The sequence below is a fragment of the Durio zibethinus genome, chromosome 1, assembly GCF_047325235.1.
Source record: "Durio zibethinus cultivar Kanyao isolate XHJ-2024 chromosome 1, ASM4732523v1, whole genome shotgun sequence".
Lineage (NCBI taxonomy): Eukaryota > Viridiplantae > Streptophyta > Magnoliopsida > Malvales > Malvaceae > Durio > Durio zibethinus.
The window spans coordinates 32,350,880-32,370,472 of NC_143162.1; the positions used below are offsets into that span (position 1 = coordinate 32,350,880).

Below are 19,593 nucleotides of genomic sequence, written 5' to 3' on the forward strand. Positions count from 1 at the left end.
GAAATCAGTAATGGCTGAATCCTTTTTTTGCTTAAACATCTGAAAACTCCAAACAAAGCCTGAGCTAATCCCTGTAATAAAAAAAAAAGCCAAAAAAAAGGTGGGTTTTTTCAGTAAAATAAAAAGTGTCATACCCCACATATGAACATTCATAATTGCTTTTTAAATTCTAATAAATCTATCTAAATTTTTATTAATTAATTTATAATACTCCATCGCCAACAACTCCAAGCTTTGGCGGGATGTCTCTTTTTTCTGCTAATACAAATCAAATCCCATCAATTGAATTCTGAAAGCTGATATTTTACCTGCAAACAAGTCTCCATTTCACCTTATTATTATTCTCTTCTTAATCTTCTTTTTTTTTTTCTTAAATCAAAGCCAAATTCCAACAGTTTTTCTTTGTTTACGCCAACTAAAACACCCAATCTCCCAAAAATCTCACCCAACTGAAAAGATTTCAACTTGCAAAACACCCACGCAACAAACATTAAAAACAACCCAACAGTTCAAAAATATAAAAAGATTGGTTTTTTTCCTGTGTCTCTCAAAACTTGCTTTTTTTATTTTTTCCTTAATTACTGTGGTTTTGTCTGAAAAAACACAACCTTCTCTGCAAAGATTCATCTACTCTTTCTTCTAGTTTAAGCAGCTGCAGATCCGCTACTGGGTACCTAACCACATTGCTCCTTAGCATTATTTTATTGTGTATTTGTTTTTCTTTTCTTTTAGTGGTTAAATGGACTATAAATGTCAACTTTTTACATGGATTATTGTTTTTCTGTGCATTTATTGATGTTTTTTCAATTGGATCAGTTTTGGTTTTTGTTTTTGTTTATCCAGTGACAAGTTTGGGTTTTTTTTTTTTTTTTTTAAATGTTTTCTTAGAAGAAAAAAGAAAAGGAAAAAAAGAGTGGTGGTGTTTTGAAGTTTTGTCATAGGTGCTATTCCTTTTTCTACATTTGGCTGTGGCATTTGATTTTGGATTCTCTTTTACTCTATTCCTTTTTCCTTTTGTGTCAGTCTTTTTGAAGGTGATCTTTTGCTTCTTTGTTTCTAAGTGTGTGAGGTGGCATTTTCTCTTCTTTCCTTTTTTTTTTTGGTCCTGTTTTTCAGATTAAAAATTTTGAAATTCACTTTCTTTTTTTTTTTTTTAAATAAAAAAGGGTTTGGATCCGAGAATTTTCAAGTCAGCATTTTAAAATTTGTTTCTGGGGTCTGGCATTTTGGGGAAGTTTTTGCCTTTCTTTGAGCAAGTTATGTTCTGGAATTAGCCATTTTCTTTGTCTCTAATTTGGCTTTTAGTTCAGATGTTCTCTTTACACTCTGTTCTATCTGGATCTTGTGTTGGTTTCTGAAGCAATGGTGAAGTCAAACTCACTAGACCAGATCATTGAACTAAGCAGAGTTTAAGGTTTTGTTTTTTTTTCCTTTTTAGTCGTTAACTTGGAATTGCTTTTAGTTTGGGTTCCTGTTAACTGAACATAAACCTTGATCTGAATTGACCTTGTGTGCATTTGGGGGTTTAAGAAAACTCTGTTGTTTGCTCTTAATATTTTTTCTTCTAATTATGTTATTGTCTTGGTGAAGTATACTTTAGTCATGGGATCTCAATGCTTGCAGTAGGCTTTGGATTTCAAGCATCTGTTACACTTGCACTTGAACTAGTTTTAACCGGTCTCAGCAGTCTATGTGGAAATGATATGGTCCTTTTTTGGTTGTTTTGATATAAGCAGTGGCAGTTTAATCAAAGGGGGATTGTATGTCATACAGCTAGTGGCTAATTGATTTGCTGGTAATGTCGAGGATCACTAAGTGGAAGATTGAGAAGAGTAAAATAAAAGTTGTATTCCGGTTACAATTCCATGCTACACATGTAAGTCCCATTTTGTATTTTTGAAATTTTGTGGCACATGTTTTTTGTTTAAAGTTAATCCCTTATTGATCTCCATATAGATTTGATCAAATTACAGGTTGATGAATTGGTATGTTAGAATTGGGTTAATGTTACGAATAACTTCTGAATTATAGTGAAATGATCAATGTGGTACTTGAACTATGAATCGATTAACTAATATGGTACTCACCCCTAATGTGGTTAGCTCCAAACAGTGACACGTGATGGACAAACAATTCTTCAAGTACCACATTAGTTAATAAATTCATAGTTCAAGTCTCACATTAGAAATTTTTAAAGTTTGGGTACCACATTAAACATTTTACTATAGTTCAGGGCCATTCATGACCTTAACCTATTAGAATTTAATAATTTATCTAACAATAAATGTGTGCCAAATTGAAGAATGTAGCTTGTTAAGGTGAATTAAGAAATCTGATGACAATGCATTGAATGTCTTTAGTTCTATTATCTGAATGTTCTAAGATTTTATCTTCTATGTTGCTTCTACCATGTGACTACATTTCCTTCTATATTGCTTGCGTTTGCTAGGAAATATGTATTTTGAAAGCAAAGTACTGTTTTTGAGTCTTTGGGTAGTATTTGTAGTTAAATAGTTTTGGTTCAACCTTTTTGGCACTTCAAAAAAATATATGTTCCATTTCCCAAGGAAAAAAATTGGAAGGGAAAGTTTACAAAATGGTTGTAGATTGTTCAATGTCCGGGAGTTTTACAGGTCAACTGCTTGAGAGAGTAATTTTTATGCAGTAGCCATGAATTTAGTTTTTTCCAGAACCTGTTCCTTGACTGCAGATTGCATACTTTAGCGTATAACATTCCTGCCTATGGGTTCTATATCATCATATCTATAAGGAAAAGGTGTCAATCCTCTTGCTTCCGCAATTGACACATGATCATCTTGAGTCTTGCATTGGGGCCATGGTGTACTAAAAAACTGTAAGGGGGCTTTAGTTCGTGGAATCTTGGATTCTAGGAGAAAGTGTGATCCTCGGGAAAGTGCGATACCCGGGTTTTCTTCCATTTTCAGGGTATTCAGTATTTAGATTCACTTGTTTGGTTGGAAGGAATCCACATATATTAATTTTTGAATAATTACCATAATCTCCCTGACATATATTATGGCAACTTTTTATTAGCTTTTATTAATAATAAATGCCCAAATGACAAATGATGCCTTTAGTAGCAAAAGAAGACATTTTATTTGATTGATGTTTTTATTTATAAAATATCATCAATAAAAAAATATTGGGGATTATTTAGGATGTTTTTGGTTGAGAAACGCCTTAAATAATCCGCTTAATTTTTTTAAAAGGGATTATCTAAGGCTTTTTTGGTCTAAAACCCCTTAATTAATCCCCTTTAAAATGTATCAGGGATTATTTTGGTCCAAAAACGCCTTAAATAATCTGCTTAGTCGGTTAGAGCATATGGTTATTAACTATAAGTTCGTAGGTTTAATCCTTCCTTCTAGTGCTTTAATGTTTTTTGAGGGGTATTATTTAAGGCGTTTTTGACAAAAAAATGCCTTAAATAATCCGTTTCATTACTTATAAGATTTAAGAGATAAAATATAAAAGAACTAGAGTAGCTCAGTTGATTAGAGCATATGGTTATTAATCATAAGGTCATACATTCAATCCCTCTCTCTAGTCCTGTAATGTTTTTTGAAAGGGATTATTTAAGGCTTTTTTTCATGCCAAACGCCATTAATCAGGTCAAATTTGGAAATAACGCTACTTTCCCCTTGAAATCTTAGAATACCATAGGGAGAGGCGTTTTTTCATGCCAAACGCCATTAATTGCAATCACAAAAAAAAAAAAATTTAGCAGCAAAAACCTACAATTGAGTTGCAGTTACTTTTATACATGCTTTTCATAAGGGATAACGGCTATTTCACAATTTTTTATTCAGGTCAAATTTGGGAATAACTCTACTTTCCCCCGTAATCTTAGAATATCATAGGGAGAGGTGGGCTTCTGATTCTGGGACTTTGAGTACTATTGGAAATCTGTCACTTTCCCCTTGTAATTGGATTACCTTGAACCAAATGTTGGAATAAAATACCCACCAGTAAGATTCCGAGATAAAATTTGTGGATTCCCCCGAACCAAAAGCCACCTAAAGATTTTAAGAAGGTATAAAACCTATTTGTATATAGGATAACATCCATGTAATGAGAAAAAAAAGGCAAGCAATTTATTGTAATACCCATCCGTACGATTGAAATTAGGATTTAATGCTTTAATTGGTAATTATGTCAATGCTTTAAGTTAATGCCTGTTTTAGCTTTGATGATATATATTAACCATCCATGATACGAGGAGAAGATTTAGTACGTTTAACATTAGTCCTCTAGATTTCAACCCTAAAGTACTGGAGTCATCTAAATGAATCCTTTTCGTTCTATATATCTGGTCTGTGCATAAATCTTATGTTTCCTGCTAATTTGTGAGCATTTGTTGCATGCCATTTTTTCAGCATTTAATTGTTCTTATCAACCATAAAATTGGGGGAAGAATAAGATGGTTAAACTTTAGTCAACTAGACTTCAGCTCTAAACTGTTTGAACTTGAATCATCTAAATGAATATTTTCCAGCATTTCATCTGGTCTGTACTAAAAGTACTCTGAAGTTTCCTACTATATATGTTGCTAATCTAACGTATGACTGTTTGTCCATCTTTCATCACTGGAAAACATATTCTGATGCATCATTCATCTCAATTGCTGCACTGACCGCATACTATGTATACTTTTTCTGGGCAATTCAGATTCCACAAAGTGGATGGGATAAACTGTATATATCCTTCATTCCTGCTGATTCTGGAAAAGCAACTGCAAAGACAACCAAAGCAAATGTGAGAAATGGAACTTGCAAATGGGCTGATCCAATCTATGAGACTACGAGGCTTCTCCAAGACATCAAAACAAAACAATTTGATGAAAAACTGTATAAGCTTGTTGTGGCAATGGTTAGATCCTAATCCTTACACTCCAGTTGGAAAACTTGAGTGCACACACACACTGTTAGTATGATCCAAAGGTGAATTGCAAATTCCCTTGATTGAGACAGTTCATTTCACACCTCTAGTCACAGTCAGAGCAGATTTTTCTTACCATCTTCTGATTTTAGCTGAGTTTAACTATGTCTTTTACCTTAATCTGATTGGTATCAGGGTTCCTCACGATCCACTCTTCTTGGTGAGGCTACCATCAACCTTGCAGATTATGCTGATGCATCAAAGCCTTCTGTTGTTCCATTGCCTCTTCATGGCTGTGATTCTGGAGCTATATTACATGTGAGGACTTTTTGATTTCTCAAAACATTCTTGGGGGATTTTTTTTTTTTTTATTTCTTGTTGGATTAATTGGGTCATGCATGTAGTTATAGGCTAAAATGTTTCTGTGTAGCTTCCTCTATAAACTGTGTGGAACTCTTTCTTATTTGTTGTTGCAGTTTCTTCTCTGTTAGTGGAGATTTATATTATTTTATGCCTAAATAATGTTTAATTTGTATTCAATGACAGGTCACTGTACAACTGCTAACATCTAAAACTGGCTTCAGGTATTATTTATTGAAAACACATAAACTTCGTGCTTCAGCTAAATTCAGACTGCTTATTGGTAATTACAATTGATCTCAGGGAGTTTGAACAGCAACGAGAACTTAGAGAGAGGGGATTGCCGGCAGGGCCAGATCATAATGGTCCTGATCAGTCTTCTTCCGGGAAAGTTTCAGTTTCTGAGGAGATCATCTACAGTCATACGGATAAGGTTCAGTCATTTGTTTCCTTTTTATTCCTGGATACTACTATTTGCGTTGTATTGTAGTTAAGGTTCTTTACTTTTGTTTCATGCTTCTACATTGAACTCTTTACACATATACCTATAAATAAACCTTTGCCAGAGAAGCATAATTGGTCATAGTTCTTTCCTTTCCATGACAGTTCTTCATCTAATGAGGAACACAGGTTGCAATATATATTCCTCTTGAAAAGATTAGTGATTTTAATGTCTATGAGATCACTTATTGAAGAGAAGTGTTGGCACCTGGTTGAAGTTAGAAGAATATGAAAATCACAGAGATAATGATTAAATAGAGCTTGTTGTTACTGAGAATGCCATTAATATTTGCATGGATTTTTATGGCTTTTCTATAGAAACCATGGAAGAGGCTGTGGGTTATGAGTCAATGTGAAGATGTTACTGAAGTTAATATGGTTAAATGATTGTGAAGATGAGTAAAATTCATATTATAAAACTCTTTAGCAGTCCCATGCTACAATACCAATGTGCAACAAGTACGTTCAATGTATCTTTTGAATAGAGTTTTCACATATGTTCAGGTTTTTCTACATTTTGGGTTAAAATTTGGTTAAGTTATATGAAAGTCTATATTATAGGATCTTTAGTTGTTCCAAGCTTTTTTATGAATGAGCAGCAAGTGCTTTCATGTTGTTTTCTGCAATAGGAGATAATCTAATCTTTGTCACCTTTTCTTCTGTATATAGATCAATGCAAGGGTTAGATTTAAAGAAAAATCTAAAGAGCACCCTTTGCTTGAAGAAGATGTTGGCTTGAATGAAGACTGTGAAGACTCGGCTGTTGGGCTTGATGGCTCTTCAAATACTTCAGAAAGTTTATATGCAGAGAAGCATGATACGTCCAGCACTCATGAAATTGACAGCCTGAAGAGTACAGTTTCCGGTGATTTGGTTGGACTTAGTCACAGCCCTCAGCAAGAGAAAGGGGATCCCTCTGATCATCGGTTTTTGGCACAGGGGACTAATGATTGGGTTCATGGCTGGAGTTCAGACTATTCTGCGGATAATGACTTAACTGTTGCTTATGAAGAGAATAGCAGACTCAGAGGATGCTTGGAAGTGGCAGAGTCATCCATTCAGGAACTTAAGAGGGAAGTTGGCTTGTTACAAAATCAAGCTAGTCAAATAGGTGCTGAAACAGAGAATTTTGCTGAGCAACTTGTCACTGAGATTTCTTCAGGAGAAAGGTTGGTAAAAGAGGTTTCTGCTTTAAAATCTGAGTGTTCGAAGTTGAAAGATGATCTTGAGCGGATGAAAAATTCTAAACTATGTTCTCCATTGACCCGCAAAGATGCTATTAAGAAAGATCAGGATCACTTATCTCAAGACTTAGAGGTGATATGGTCCAAGGGGATTCTTGTTATGGAGGATAAGATAAGGGAACTTCAAAACAAGACATATTTGAATTACCATGAAAGAGACCATAGGTTCCTTCATGCAGACTTGGATGCATTGCTTGGTATTCTGCAAGATCTCAAACAAGGAACTCAAAAAGAAATATCTGTTCTTAGATCAGTACAATCTGACAGATGCAACATGAAGGGTACCAGAGAAGTGAGTTTAATTAATGGTGAGCCTTTTATGCCAGAAACTAGTTTTGATGCAGACCTTTCTCAACCCGAACTAGGCATGGTTCCATGTGTTAGTGTGCCTGGTCTTATGTCACATGAACCTGATTCTCTGGGTGCTACTAATGCAATGACAGGCAAAATATTTGAACTTCTGAGAGAGTTGGATGAATCAAAAGCTGAGCGGGAGTGCCTTGCAAAGAAAATGGACCAGATGGAGTGCTACTATGAAGCTCTTGTTCAGGAGCTTGAGGAAAACCAAAGGCAGATGCTAGGAGAATTGCAGAGCCTCAGAAATGAGCATTCTACTTGCTTGTATAGGGTGCAATCAACTAAAGCTGAGATGGAGACTATGCGCCAAGATATGAATGAACAGATCTTGAGATTTGCTGAAGAAAAACAAGATTTGGAATCTCTTAGCAAGGAACTGGAAAGCAGGGCTATAATTGCTGAAGCAGCACTCAAAAGAGCACGTCTTAATTATTCAATTGCAGTAGGGCAGTTACAAAAGGATCTTGAGCTGCTTTCTTCCCAGGTTATGTCTGTGTTTGAGGCAAATGAGAATCTCATCAGGCAAGCTTTTGTAGATTCTTCACAACCAAATTCCCAAGGATACTTGGAGATGGTGCAGAATCGTGGACTAGATTCTGAAAAATTCCATCCCACCAAGCCTTTGCATTGTCAAAATCAGGATGTAGGGGTGAACAAACAGCAGTTGGGTGGAGATATTCTTTTAAAGGACTTGAAAAGATCCCTCCATTTACAGGAAAGCCTTTATTGGAAGGTTGAAGAAGAAGTTTGTGAAATGCATTACCAAAATGTGTACTTGGATGTGTTTTCAAAGACTCTACAAGAAACTTTGCTTGAAGCAAGTGCTGATGTTAAACCTATGAAAGAGAGAATAGATGAACTTACACGGCAATTGGAAATGTCGGTTGAGACCAAGGAGTTATTGATGCAGAGGCTGCAAACAGCTATGGATAATGTTCATTTCCTTAATGAGTACAAGGCTACTTGCACTGCCACATATAATGACATGGCTCTGCAAAAACAAACTCTGGAAGCAAATGTAGAAAGTGTCACCCATGAAAATAATCTTCTCTGTGAGAAGTTGGCTGAATTAGAGTGCCACTTGATGGAATACGAAAGTTACAAGAACAAATATGATACCTGTGTCATGGAGAAAACAGAGTTGGCTAATTTATTGAAGGAGGAAAACCTGGAAAATAGTAAACTTCAACATGATAATTCTTCTTTGCAGGAAGAGTTGAGAATGATCAAAACTGAGTTTGAAGAATTGGTTATTGTGAAGAAAAATCTGCAGAATACTGTTGACTTTCTGCGAAACAGGTTGCTGAAGTTATTGTCATCCTATTGTAAAATTTTTGGCGAATCCCTTGGAAGTAACTTGGCTGGTCAGGATATTGAGTCCAAGGACTTGACATCTGTCATGGTGTGGTTAGAAGAGGTCCAGAATAATGCACTTGAAAAATTTCTTCATCTCTTAAAGGAAAAGAAAGGTCTGATGGATGAAAGAGATAAGGCACAGGTGTCTTTAAGTGTGGTGGAATCGGAGATGGTGGTACTGAAACAGAAGTTCGAATGTGATATACGATCCATGTTTGATAAAATAGATTTATCCAATGTAGTGGTACAAAAGCTTCAGTTAGAAATTGAAGCTGTTGCTGAAAAGCTCAAGGTTAGCTCTGAAGTTGAAGAGACTTATGCACAGCAGCAGAAAGATCTTTTATCTGATCTTGAGCATTTTGAAGCTGAGCTGCAACAGTTTATTTCTAAGAATAGGGAGATTGGTGAAGAACTCCTGGTGTTAGAGGCTGTCAATGAAGAACTTGGAAGTAGTAAGTTGACTGTGGCTGAACTCATGGATGAAAACAAAGCTTTGATGCAATCTTTAGAGGATAAATCTGAGGAGTCATCCAAGCTTTCTTTGGAGCTTACTGGTTTGAAAGAAAATTTGCGTTCTGTGCATGAAGAGCTGCAAGCTGAAAGAAGCTCCAAAGATAAATTAGAGAGTTTGGTTACAGACCTTACTTGCCAAATGAATAAGAAGCACCAACAGTTGTTGCACTTTGATCAGCAGAAATCTGAACTGGTCCATCTCAAGCAAATTTTATCAGATCTAGAATCAGAGAAATCTAGAGTTTGCAGTCTTTTGCAGCAGTCTGAGGAGTGCCTTAACAAAGCTTGTGAAGAATCTTCCTCTATTACGTTTCTGGAATCTCAGTTGTCTGGATTGCATGAAGTTTCAATAGCTGCAGATATTAGTTTCATTTTCTTAAGAACTCAGTATGAGACCTGGACAGCTGACCTTGTTCATCAACTTTCCCTCCCCAAAAGGCACCTTGTGGAGCTTCAAAAGAAGCATCTTGATGTTGACAGCATGCTCAATGGTTGTCTTGCTCGTGAAGCACACTGCATTGAAGAAAATGGAAGATTATCAGTGAGCCTTGACTCCCTCAAATCTGAGTTAGAAGCTTCCATGGCTGAAAACAGGTTACTTCTCAAAAAAAATAGCTCGGTAACAGCTGAACTTCAGGACTACAAAAGTAGGATTGAAAAAATTGAGTTTGATTACTGTGAGGATAAAAATCAGCATGCTCTTGAAGTTGAAAGGCTGAAGCACTTACTAGCTGGTTCCCGAGAAGAGATTGATAATATGATAGTATTGAAGGAAGAACTGGAACTCAAGGTCTTAGCACTCAAAGCTAAATTGGATGAACAGGGCACTCAGATAAACTTACTGGAAGGGCGTAAGGATGAAGTGCTGCTGCTGCAGAATCAGTGTAATGAGCTTTCTCAAAAACTTTCTGAACAGATTGTGAAGACTGAAGAGTTCAAAAACTTGTCCATTCATTTCAAGGAGCTTAAAGATAAGGCTGATGCGGAGTCCATCCTGGCTTGGGAGAAAAGGGAATCTGAACCTCCACCAACTGCTATGCAAGAGTCCTTAAGAATTGCATTTATCAAAGAACAGTATGAAACACGGCTACAAGAACTGAAGCACCAGTTGGCCATCTCCAAAAAGCATAGTGAGGAAATGCTATGGAAATTACAGGATGCCATTGATGACATTGAGAATAGAAAGAAATCTGAAGCTTCTCATTTAAGGAGAAATGAAGAGCTGGGAGTGAAGATCTTGGAATTGGAGGGTGAGTTACAATTGTTGATTTCGGACAAGCGTGAAAAAATGAGGGCTTATGACCTGATGAAGGCTGAATTGGATTGCTCAATGATTAGCCTTGAATGCTGTAAGGAAGAAAAACAGAAACTTGAAGCTTCTTTGCAAGAATGCAATGAGGAAAAATCTAGAATTTCAGTTGAACTTAGCATAGTGAAGGAATTGCTCAAGACCTCCTCATCAACCATGAGTGTTCAGAAGGAAAGAAATGACAAACTGAAAGATGGTTGCATCTCTAATGAGGTGGTTAATGCTCCAACTAGGGACGTAGATCTGAAATTTTTGAACCAAGATACTTCAACGAACTCTGAAGAAGCAGAAAATTCATGCTTAGTTCCCATTGATGAAAGTGACTCTAGCAGTGCAATCACGAACTTGCAACCTGAGAAGGTAACTTCTAACATTTTGCTTGGAATATCTTTTGGTTCAATTAGTAATTCACTGTTTGTGAATGAATTATAATACTAAAATTTTTATGTATCATATGATTCTGTTGTTTCTGTTGTGTTGCATGTATTTGTTCCACATTACCTTTGATTTAATGATATAATTGTAGAGAATTTAGTACGTTGATCAACTTATTGTAAATGCTGAGTGTGCGTATCTTCCTTTGTAAGGAAGAACCATAAAAGCATTTGGTCCTAAGAATTAATATCTAAAGACAATTGCATTATATTTTACTTAGAAGCTATCTATTCTGTGTGATTAATTCTATGCTTTAACATAAGAATGTGAACATAATTGTGTGATCTATTCAGCGGCTTTTCTCCTATTTTACCTAATTTTCTATTTTGTGGGTCATTTAGTTGTTTCTCTTCCCTTTGCTAATGCTTCATCCTTATGTTCTTGCTTGAGACTGCTATGAGGACTTTTTTGGATGATTTATACCAATCATGATGGTTAAAGAATTGTGCGGAATCTCAACCAAAGCAAAGAGGGAAAACACGAGGAAATGTATAAATAAGTGCATGGGCCATTGGTTTTGAATTAACCACAATGTTAATTTCTTTCAGATAGAGTATGAATCAAGTGCATTCTGAACATGTTCACATTACAAATTCAATTTCCTTAGTGATTTGACTTTGTTAGAGGTCCATGCAATTGATGAGTTATTATGGTAGATAGAAACGCAATGCAATGGATAAATTTGTTACATCAGATAGAATATGAATCAAGTGCATTCTAAACATGTTCACATTACAATTCAGTTGCCTTACTGATTTTAAATTGTTAGAGGTCCATGCAATTGATGAGTTATGTAGAAATGCGAAGTATTAGATTTGTTTGTTACATGTTATAACTCTTTTTGCAGTACTTGCAAGTAGTGAATAGGTCATACTATTTGAATTTTTTTTTTCTTTTAAAAAAATGTAACTATGTAAGTGATGATGTAACTTGTGGATGGGCTTGTCTTCCTTTATCCTACATTTTCCTTTTACTTGGCCCTCAAATGCCAAAGGGTGAATTCAGGAGGAGATTGTGATGCATGACGGAAATTATCTAGGGGAGGCATGCTTTAGCCAGCACAAATTTGTTTCTTCAAAAATACTTTTCTATTTCCTATTTATTTTGTGGGTCCTATAAATATGATAAAAATGTACATGTGAATGTATATGGTGTTATGTGTGTGTGTGTGCGCGCGCACGTGTGTGTGTTCGATCTGTTTCATCCTTAGTAACATAATGAGAAGTAAACTCCACTTAATGCCTTAAAAAATAACCCTTAACCTTCCATTCAAGTTCTTCTAGCTTCCCGGCAAGAAATTTTCCAACATAATCTTGGAGAAATTTAGATCATAATCAAACATATATATATAACCTCTGACATAAACTAACTTTTAAGTACCTGTGGTTATCATACTTCCAACATAATCTTAAGAGAAATTTAGATCATAATCGAACTGGTAAATAAGTGCTTACATAAACTAACTTTAAGTATCAGTGGTTGTCTTACTGCTATGTCCCTGGTAGTCTAGTTCTTGCCTGCAGCTCGGCTTCTTCAAATTAAGTGTTCATCTTAAAGTCTGCCTTTCAGTTCTTTGATAAGCTATGTTGCATATTTGTGCTGGTGTGCTAAGTGATTAATTTATGCTAACAGGAAGAAAACCTTTATTTCAAATTTATCCTACTTACTTTAGCAAGAATCTTGGATGAAGATTTCTTTGAAGAAAATGTTAATGTACTTTCACTTTCTTTCCTCTGCTGTGTGCAACCTTTCTATTTACTTATTCAAATTTCTTTTTCATTATGATTTGCTTAATTGTTTATCAGGATCTTCTTGCATCTAATGAGGTAAATGGAGTTCAAAGTCTTGCACTTGTCAACCAAGAGAACTTGCTGAATAATGATGCAAAACATCTAACTCTAATCAATGATCATTTTAAAGCCCAAAGTTTAAGATCTAGCATGGACCACCTAAACTGTGAGGTACGTATATTGCATAGGCCTGTAAGGTGCAAGTTAGTGAGAATATTGCAATTTCTTATATTGTTGAGCATGAGACAATGTTATTTAATTTTCTGTTACAGCTGTGGCATAAAATTTGTTTAGGATAACACCCAATATAATGGCGATTAATATACTTTTTTTGCTTCTAGCTGGAAAGGATGAAAAATGAGAATCTGCTTCTTTTGGAAGATTTTCATCATTTTGACCCCAAATTTCCAGGTTTGCAGCGGGAATTGATGCAGTTACATAAGGTGAATGAATATGGACCTCTTACTTCCATAAAGTTTTGGTAAAAGCCCCTTCAAGTAGGCTCTCAATTTTTGCCTTTGCACAGGTGAATGAAGAATTGGGAAGCATATTTCCTTTGTTTAATGAATATTCAGAAAGTGGAAATGCATTAGAAAGGGTACTTGCATTGGAACTTGAGCTTGCCGAGGCATTGCAAACTAAGAAGAAATCAAGCATCCTTTTCCAGAGGTATGCTATGTCCTACAAAAGAATACTAGTCTACTTTTCTTATTCCTTTTCTAACTTAACTGACAAAATATTTTGATCAAGTCTCTCACTTGTGAGAAGCTTTTGCTTAAGGGAAGCAATTTACCTTGGCCTCAGGGGCTTGTATAGCTTAGGCCTTGAAGATCACTTCAAGAGTTTTTCTGTGTCTTCCATGTTTAAAGTTCTAAGCCTGCTGCATATTAAATCCCTAGAGTATTGCATGCATGTATGAGTTTTACATATATAAGAGGAAATTCATAAAAGATTAAATTTATTTTGTGACTTGAGCATCTTTTTGTCAATCTAGTTTCCAACGAGGATAACTGGCTTATATGAAAGTAATTTGTTACATAACTCTATCATGATCTACAACAACCTGTCTGGGTTCTATTTATAAGGCGATCAGGAACTGTTATATCTTTGTAACTTTGTTACTGTCTGCAACCTTTATAAGTTAATTTAAGTTTATTTTTTCCCCTCCAATGCGACTGTGGTCATATTCTCATACGTTTGTTATTTCTGTTCTGAAATTGTTGGCTATAACACATGCTTATCATTAAGTCACTATGAATTAACCAGAGAGGAGGGATCTCCCTTTCATAATTTCTGGTGTGGCATTCTGATACACACTTGTATGTACGTCGTGAGTTGTGACTCTTTTTGTGTTAACAGATTCTGGCTTTGGCCAAGTTTTATTTGGTTGAAAAGATGACTGAAGTGACCTGTTTGGTGACCTTTTATCTGGTGTACCAGTAATTTAGATGCAGCAATCAAAACAATTACTAGTCCTCAGATATCCTTGTATGCCATACAGAGGATGCATCTTCATACGCATTTAATTTGCTTGTACTTCCCCTTCAAAAGAATTTGAAAACCATTTGCAGTCATGTATAATGTAACCAATGAGCTAAAAGAAAACATTGACTGGGAAAGATCTCATAGGCATACACTTGGTATATCTTCTCTTAGGTGGAATCCCCGCAAAATTAGCAACCCCCTCTCACTAATGTTCATATCCTATTAGTTTTGATTTCCACTGAACTTTCCCTTTATTGCTTTGATTTCTCTCTTTTTGGGCCTCATTGTCTCATGAAATGTCGAACAAGTTTGTGCAGAAAATCCATATTTTATTATGCATTGCTGTTTTAAATTAGGGACATTAGGATAACGATAATTTAAACTCTAGCTGAGCAAATGAAACATCAAAGAATTTGACATAATATTCTCGTGGTCCAGCTCTTTCTTGAAACAGCACAATGATGAGGAAGCAGTGTTCAAAAGTTTCAGGGACATCAATGAGCTAATCAAAGACATGTTGGAGATAAAGGGAAGATATGGAGCTGTAGAGACTGAACTAAAAGAGATGCATGAGCGGTACTCTCAGCTAAGCCTTCAATTTGCAGAGGTTGAAGGAGAGAGACAGAAACTCATGATGACTCTCAAGAATATTCGGGCATCCAGGAGAGCTCAAAACTTAATTCACTCCTCATCTGCCTCTCATGGAGACCATTCCTGAGCTAGAAGAACAAACCGTGCACTGGATGCCCTGTTTACTGTCCCAGAAATGACGCTTACAGTTTAAGTTAATGCCTGCTCCTTCCCTGTCATTATATTATCAAATTTCCTGTGGATTCACGGGCTATTGAACAACTGCAGGGTTCAAGTTTTTCAAGCTTGGTACACAATGTTAAAATGCAAAGCAGCTGTATTTTATGTAAAAAAATATATATATTTCCCGGTCATTGTCACGGGTTTGCTAGTATCATAAAGTATAGATAGACGTAACATTTGGACCTTTTTCCCCCGGTCCTAGTGATGTAGTCCTTCTATTGTATAGTGAATCAAATTCTTTGATCGACAAGACCATTCTTATTTCAATACTAGGAGCAACAATTCAACCCTTATGGCCCTCTCCCTTAATCTCTGCTTTCATTGATCTGCATCACCACTAGTTGGGGCTCTGCTATTTGTTGATTAGCTGCTTTACCTTGTGTTTTCTTTTCGTCACCCCCATTAATCTTCATTTTCTCCCGTCTTTCTGATTTCAATCAACCTTGTTTTCCCCTGGGGTGCTCAATGGTACTAAATTTAAGGCTTACTTACCATCCATGATGAAAAAGATAATTGCAAACAATCAAACATGTGGTCATCCACCATGCAGGTGACTTAAAAGAATTTATATTTTCAAGAGCAGTCTAATTAGAAACAACGAAATCAATAATTTCTCCTATGAATTTCATTTTTAACTTTTTTTGGTCCGTCATCAAAAAAGTTTCAAATTCAACATTTTTTTTTTTGCCCTTTCTTTCACAAGCAACAATGGAAATGCAAGGTTTTCCAGTAAAGCAAACCACAACATTTTTATGTTTCTGCTGCCACCTGAATTGATAATATTCCTGAAACATATAATGCTGAAGAATTGCAATCTAAACAAATCTATAACAGGAATGCAATGAAGGAACCGGCATCAGAAGAATAAGCGTGAGCTATCTCATTAGACAGCTACAAGATTGTGCATGAACAGCTGTTTTTCTTTGGAGAATCATTCTGTTGCTTCTCTGTTGGATAAATTGTCAGGAGTTAGTACTTAAGTAGGGATATGGCATGCTGATCATAGACAAGAGTTAGTACATGTAACAAAGTTCAAAATGCAAATAAACAGCATATATTTAAACCCCACTTTTCCAGACGAGTTATAGCTATAGCATGCTGATAAACACGAGCAATGATACAGCTTCAATGAGAGAATGGATAGAATAGGAAACAACAATGGATAAGAACCCTATTTTTTGTTCAGCTACATGGAATGAGTAACTGCTGAAAGAATATTGAAGAAAAGATGAATATATTGACTGTTACTATTATTTACTCCAGAGAAAATTTTCACATGGAAAGCAGCATTCGATTTTGGTGATTTGGTTCATAAATTGTAACAATGATTGCTCATACAGGTAGCTAATTCTGGGCTTATTCAGCTATTTATGAACGAGATCAAAAGAAAGATATCAATAATGCTTGGAAACGATTTTTATAAAGAAAATGTTCATCCAGGTGTAAAAAATAAAAAACATATGCTGTGGATTACCATTGTTTTTGTCTGACAAAGGAAGACGCAGAACGACATGCATTGTGATTGCACCTCCCGGAAGTTCACCAACCTGGAGTCTGGACTCAGCAAGTGTCCTGTTGTTTTCAAGTATCTTTCCAGCATTAATTAGCTTCATATCATGTATTGATTTTGGGCAATTTTCCTTGTCTGAGAAAGAGAGAAGAGTATTCCATATGAAAACAGAAGCCGATTGTATAACAATGTTATTAACAACAAACAACACAACAATTCAGATATAAGGCACAGTATGGGACGATTAAAAGCAACATACTACCTCAATGTACTAAAAGCTTTGCTTGTGTTCATTATAGAGAAGTAAAATTGAAGGACAATGAATGAGAAGAGACATAAGTGGAAATCAGTATATTGCACATTCAACTAAACTTCATCCTGTCATCCAAATTCTGAATTGAGATTTTAGATAGCAGAATGCAATATGTGTAACCATAGGCATGATATAATGCCAGAGTGGGGTTCTTCAACTTTTCAGCCTCAACTAGCATAGGAAAAACAAGAACAAAGTTTCTGATAAGCTTTTGCCCTTTAGACTGCCTTTCTCTTTAGATAACACTTGGAAATCCAACAAAATAAATCACTGACACTTTATTATTCAAGAAATCAGTATGTTATTGATGTAAATCCATATGCCTTTGAGTTCTTGTGGCATGGATCCAAGAGTACAAAAATAACCCCCACCCATTTCGTCATCTAAGAAGAAAAGTACATATGGATAAATATAATGCAAATTGGAAAAGAGTAGAGCCAAAAGACTACTCACAAAATCAACTACTTTGCAAGCAAAAAGAATAATACAGCACCTTGACTCTTGACACAGATAATTTTGATTTTGAAACAATGAAAAACAAGATACAGTAATGAGAAAAGGCTAAAAGCATGAAATTCATGGTGCATACAATTAAACAGGTAAAAATGAAAAAATTGAACAACCATTAGGCCACTGTGCAAGTATTTTTTCTTTGAGAGATGCCACAGTTGTAGCTGGACTATACTTGCTTGGACCAATGTCAGTCCCATCTGCAAGCCTGAATTTGAGTTCCACTAAGTCTTCTCCAGCCATAGATGAAATCTCTCACCAATAATCTAACCTCAAACACTCATGCTAATCTCCAAAAAAACCAGATTTTTTCTCAATCAGATTGAAATAACTGTTAACTACGAAGTCTTTCTTTTTCTGTGCAAAATATGGTTAACAAACAACTGAAAGTTTACTTCTTGTAAAGGAAAACCAACATCACAGAAGAAACTATCAGTAACCCAGATATTTTTTTTGCAAAATTGACTGCGAAGGTTGATCACTTGAAAATTGAGGAGACTTAAAACTCCAAGAATAAAAAAGGTACTTTTAGTGGTTTGACATGGGACTGATCAGAAACGTAGGATAAACAGAATAAAGAGGGAGAGAAACCCTTGCAACTTGACATAGAAAGAGAAGAATGAAACCACCCAAAACTTTTCAAGTGAGATTTTTAACTGAATCTAACATAAAATCTAATGCTATAGAAAGTGACACTTTTACATTGTCACCCATAAATAAATACAAACTAATTCAATTTCATGTAAAACATGTTCAAGATAAGCAAAACTCATATTTCATGAACGGAAAGGGTATGTGAAAAACCCTTTGAGCTCAGTTTAAGAAGTTGACCCAACAGCTTAGGCAAAGTTGGAAGTGATGAATGGAAATCACGTTTTCTCTCACTATTAGTGAAGTATAATTGGGGATTTTGTTTTTTGGTTAAATAAATATTTGACCTTAAATTTTAAAATTTTTGTCACATCAGTGTTTTAAATTTTTTTTTGTCATATATCAATATTGATATATGAACTTTCAAATAAATATTATATTGTTATTTCGGACGAAACGTCGTTAATTAATTTTAGAAATATAATATAAACGTCGACTAATATATTAATATATGTCAAAAAAATTTAATTAAAATCACATATCATTATCACGTTAGTACAAAAAAAATTTGAAAAACTTACTAAAATTTTTTAAAAATTATGAAAACATTCAAAAATTTTAAAAATTAAAAAACAACTAAAACATTTTCAAAAAAAAAAATCTAGAAATTCTATAAAATTTTAAAAAATAAAAATTATTAAAAAATTCAAACAATTTTAAAAATTTAAAAAAAATCTTAAGAAATTACAAAAACTTCTAAAAATTTTTAAAAAATTTCAAAAATTATAAAATAATTAAAATTTTTTTTATAAAATTAAAAAATTAAAATAAAAAATCTAAACTTTTTTAAAAAATTCCAATTGTTTTTAAAATTAAGAAAAATTCAAAAAATCTAAAAAACTTCTAAAAACTTTTTAAAAATTCTAACAAATTTTCAAAAATTCTAAAAATTCTAAAATAATTACTAAACACTTTGAGAAATTTCAAAAAATTAAAAAATTCTGAAAAAATTTAAAAAATTCCAAAAACTTTCAAAAAAATTTAAAAGTTTAAAATTTTAAAAAATTTTAAAATTTTTTTAAAAACTTGTAGAAATTCTAAAAAAATTTAAAAATTCAAAAATAATTAAAGAAACTTGAAATTTTTCAAAATTTTTTATAAATTTGTAGAATTTCATTTTTTATAAAATTTAATTTTTTTATTTTTAAAAAATTCTTTCAAAATTTTTAAAAATTTTCAAATTATGATAGTTTTTAGAATTAATAAAAATATTTCATATTTTTAAATTTTTATAATTCTAAAAAAAATTTTAAGAAATTTTTTAAAAATTATCAAATATTTAAAAATTTTTAGAATTAAAAAAATTTATAATTTTTTGAAACTAATTTTTTATAAATTTAAAAATTTTTTAAAAATTGTTTTGAATTTTTTGAAGTTTTTAAAATTTTTTTGAAGTTTTTAAAATTTTTAGAATTAAAGAAAATTTAGAATTTTTTTAAGAAATTTTAATATTTTTTGAAAATTTTAAAAAGTTTTAGAATTTTTTAAAATTCTTTGAAATAATTTTTTTTATAAATTTTAATAATTTAAAAAAAATTTTAGAATTT

General features: G+C 33.9%; 2 protein-coding genes across 4 annotated transcripts; one reads left to right on the forward strand and one right to left on the reverse strand.

The window, feature by feature from the left end:
• The first annotated feature begins 229 nt into the window (after positions 1-229).
• Positions 230-15,353, forward strand: LOC111312356 (uncharacterized). 3 transcript variants are annotated; one of them, XM_022912550.2, is made up of 12 exons: positions 237-670; positions 1,737-1,876; positions 4,690-4,890; positions 5,095-5,217; positions 5,446-5,483; positions 5,563-5,692; positions 6,430-7,312; positions 7,448-10,899; positions 12,780-12,935; positions 13,106-13,207; positions 13,291-13,433; positions 14,688-15,353. In XM_022912550.2, exons 2-12 carry the CDS (start codon positions 1,799-1,801, stop codon positions 14,965-14,967), a joined length of 5,586 nt encoding a protein of 1,861 aa, XP_022768285.2. In that variant the 5' UTR covers positions 237-670; positions 1,737-1,798; the 3' UTR covers positions 14,968-15,353. The 3 variants fall into 3 exon arrangements, with proteins under 3 accessions (XP_022768283.2, XP_022768285.2, XP_022768284.2); XM_022912548.2 differs by having other exon boundaries at positions 230-670; positions 6,430-10,899; XM_022912549.2 differs by lacking the exon at positions 237-670 and adding an exon at positions 1,022-1,414 and having other exon boundaries at positions 6,430-10,899.
• Positions 15,354-15,613: 260 nt separating this feature from the next.
• On the reverse strand, positions 15,614-18,284 carry LOC111312357 (membrane-anchored ubiquitin-fold protein 6-like). Its single transcript, XM_022912552.2, has 3 exons — positions 17,509-18,284; positions 16,537-16,707; positions 15,614-16,009 (listed from the first exon to the last, which is right to left on the reverse strand). Exons 1-3 carry the CDS (start codon positions 17,636-17,638, stop codon positions 15,954-15,956), a joined length of 357 nt encoding a protein of 118 aa, XP_022768287.2. The 5' UTR covers positions 17,639-18,284; the 3' UTR covers positions 15,614-15,953.
• Positions 18,285-19,593: the final 1,309 nt, after the last annotated feature.

Bases quoted from the DNA above. Each gene is read 5' to 3' on its own strand.
- LOC111312356 (XM_022912548.2), top strand. From the start codon at position 1,799: ATGTCGAGGATCACTAAGTGGAAGATTGAGAAGAGTAAAATAAAAGTT. The intron at 5,218-5,445 runs GTGAGGACTTTT...ATTCAATGACAG, and splicing joins ATTCTGGAGCTATATTACAT to GTCACTGTACAACTGCTAAC. The intron at 5,484-5,562 runs GTATTATTTATT...AATTGATCTCAG, and splicing joins ACATCTAAAACTGGCTTCAG to GGAGTTTGAACAGCAACGAG.
- LOC111312357 (XM_022912552.2), bottom strand. From the start codon at position 17,638: ATGGCTGGAGAAGACTTAGTGGAACTCAAATTCAGGCTTGCAGATGGG. The intron at 16,708-17,508 runs GTTGTTCAATTT...TCTCTTTCTCAG, and splicing joins ACTTGCACAGTGGCCTAATG to ACAAGGAAAATTGCCCAAAA. The intron at 16,010-16,536 runs GTAATCCACAGC...TTTATCCAACAG, and splicing joins TTTGTCAGACAAAAACAATG to AGAAGCAACAGAATGATTCT.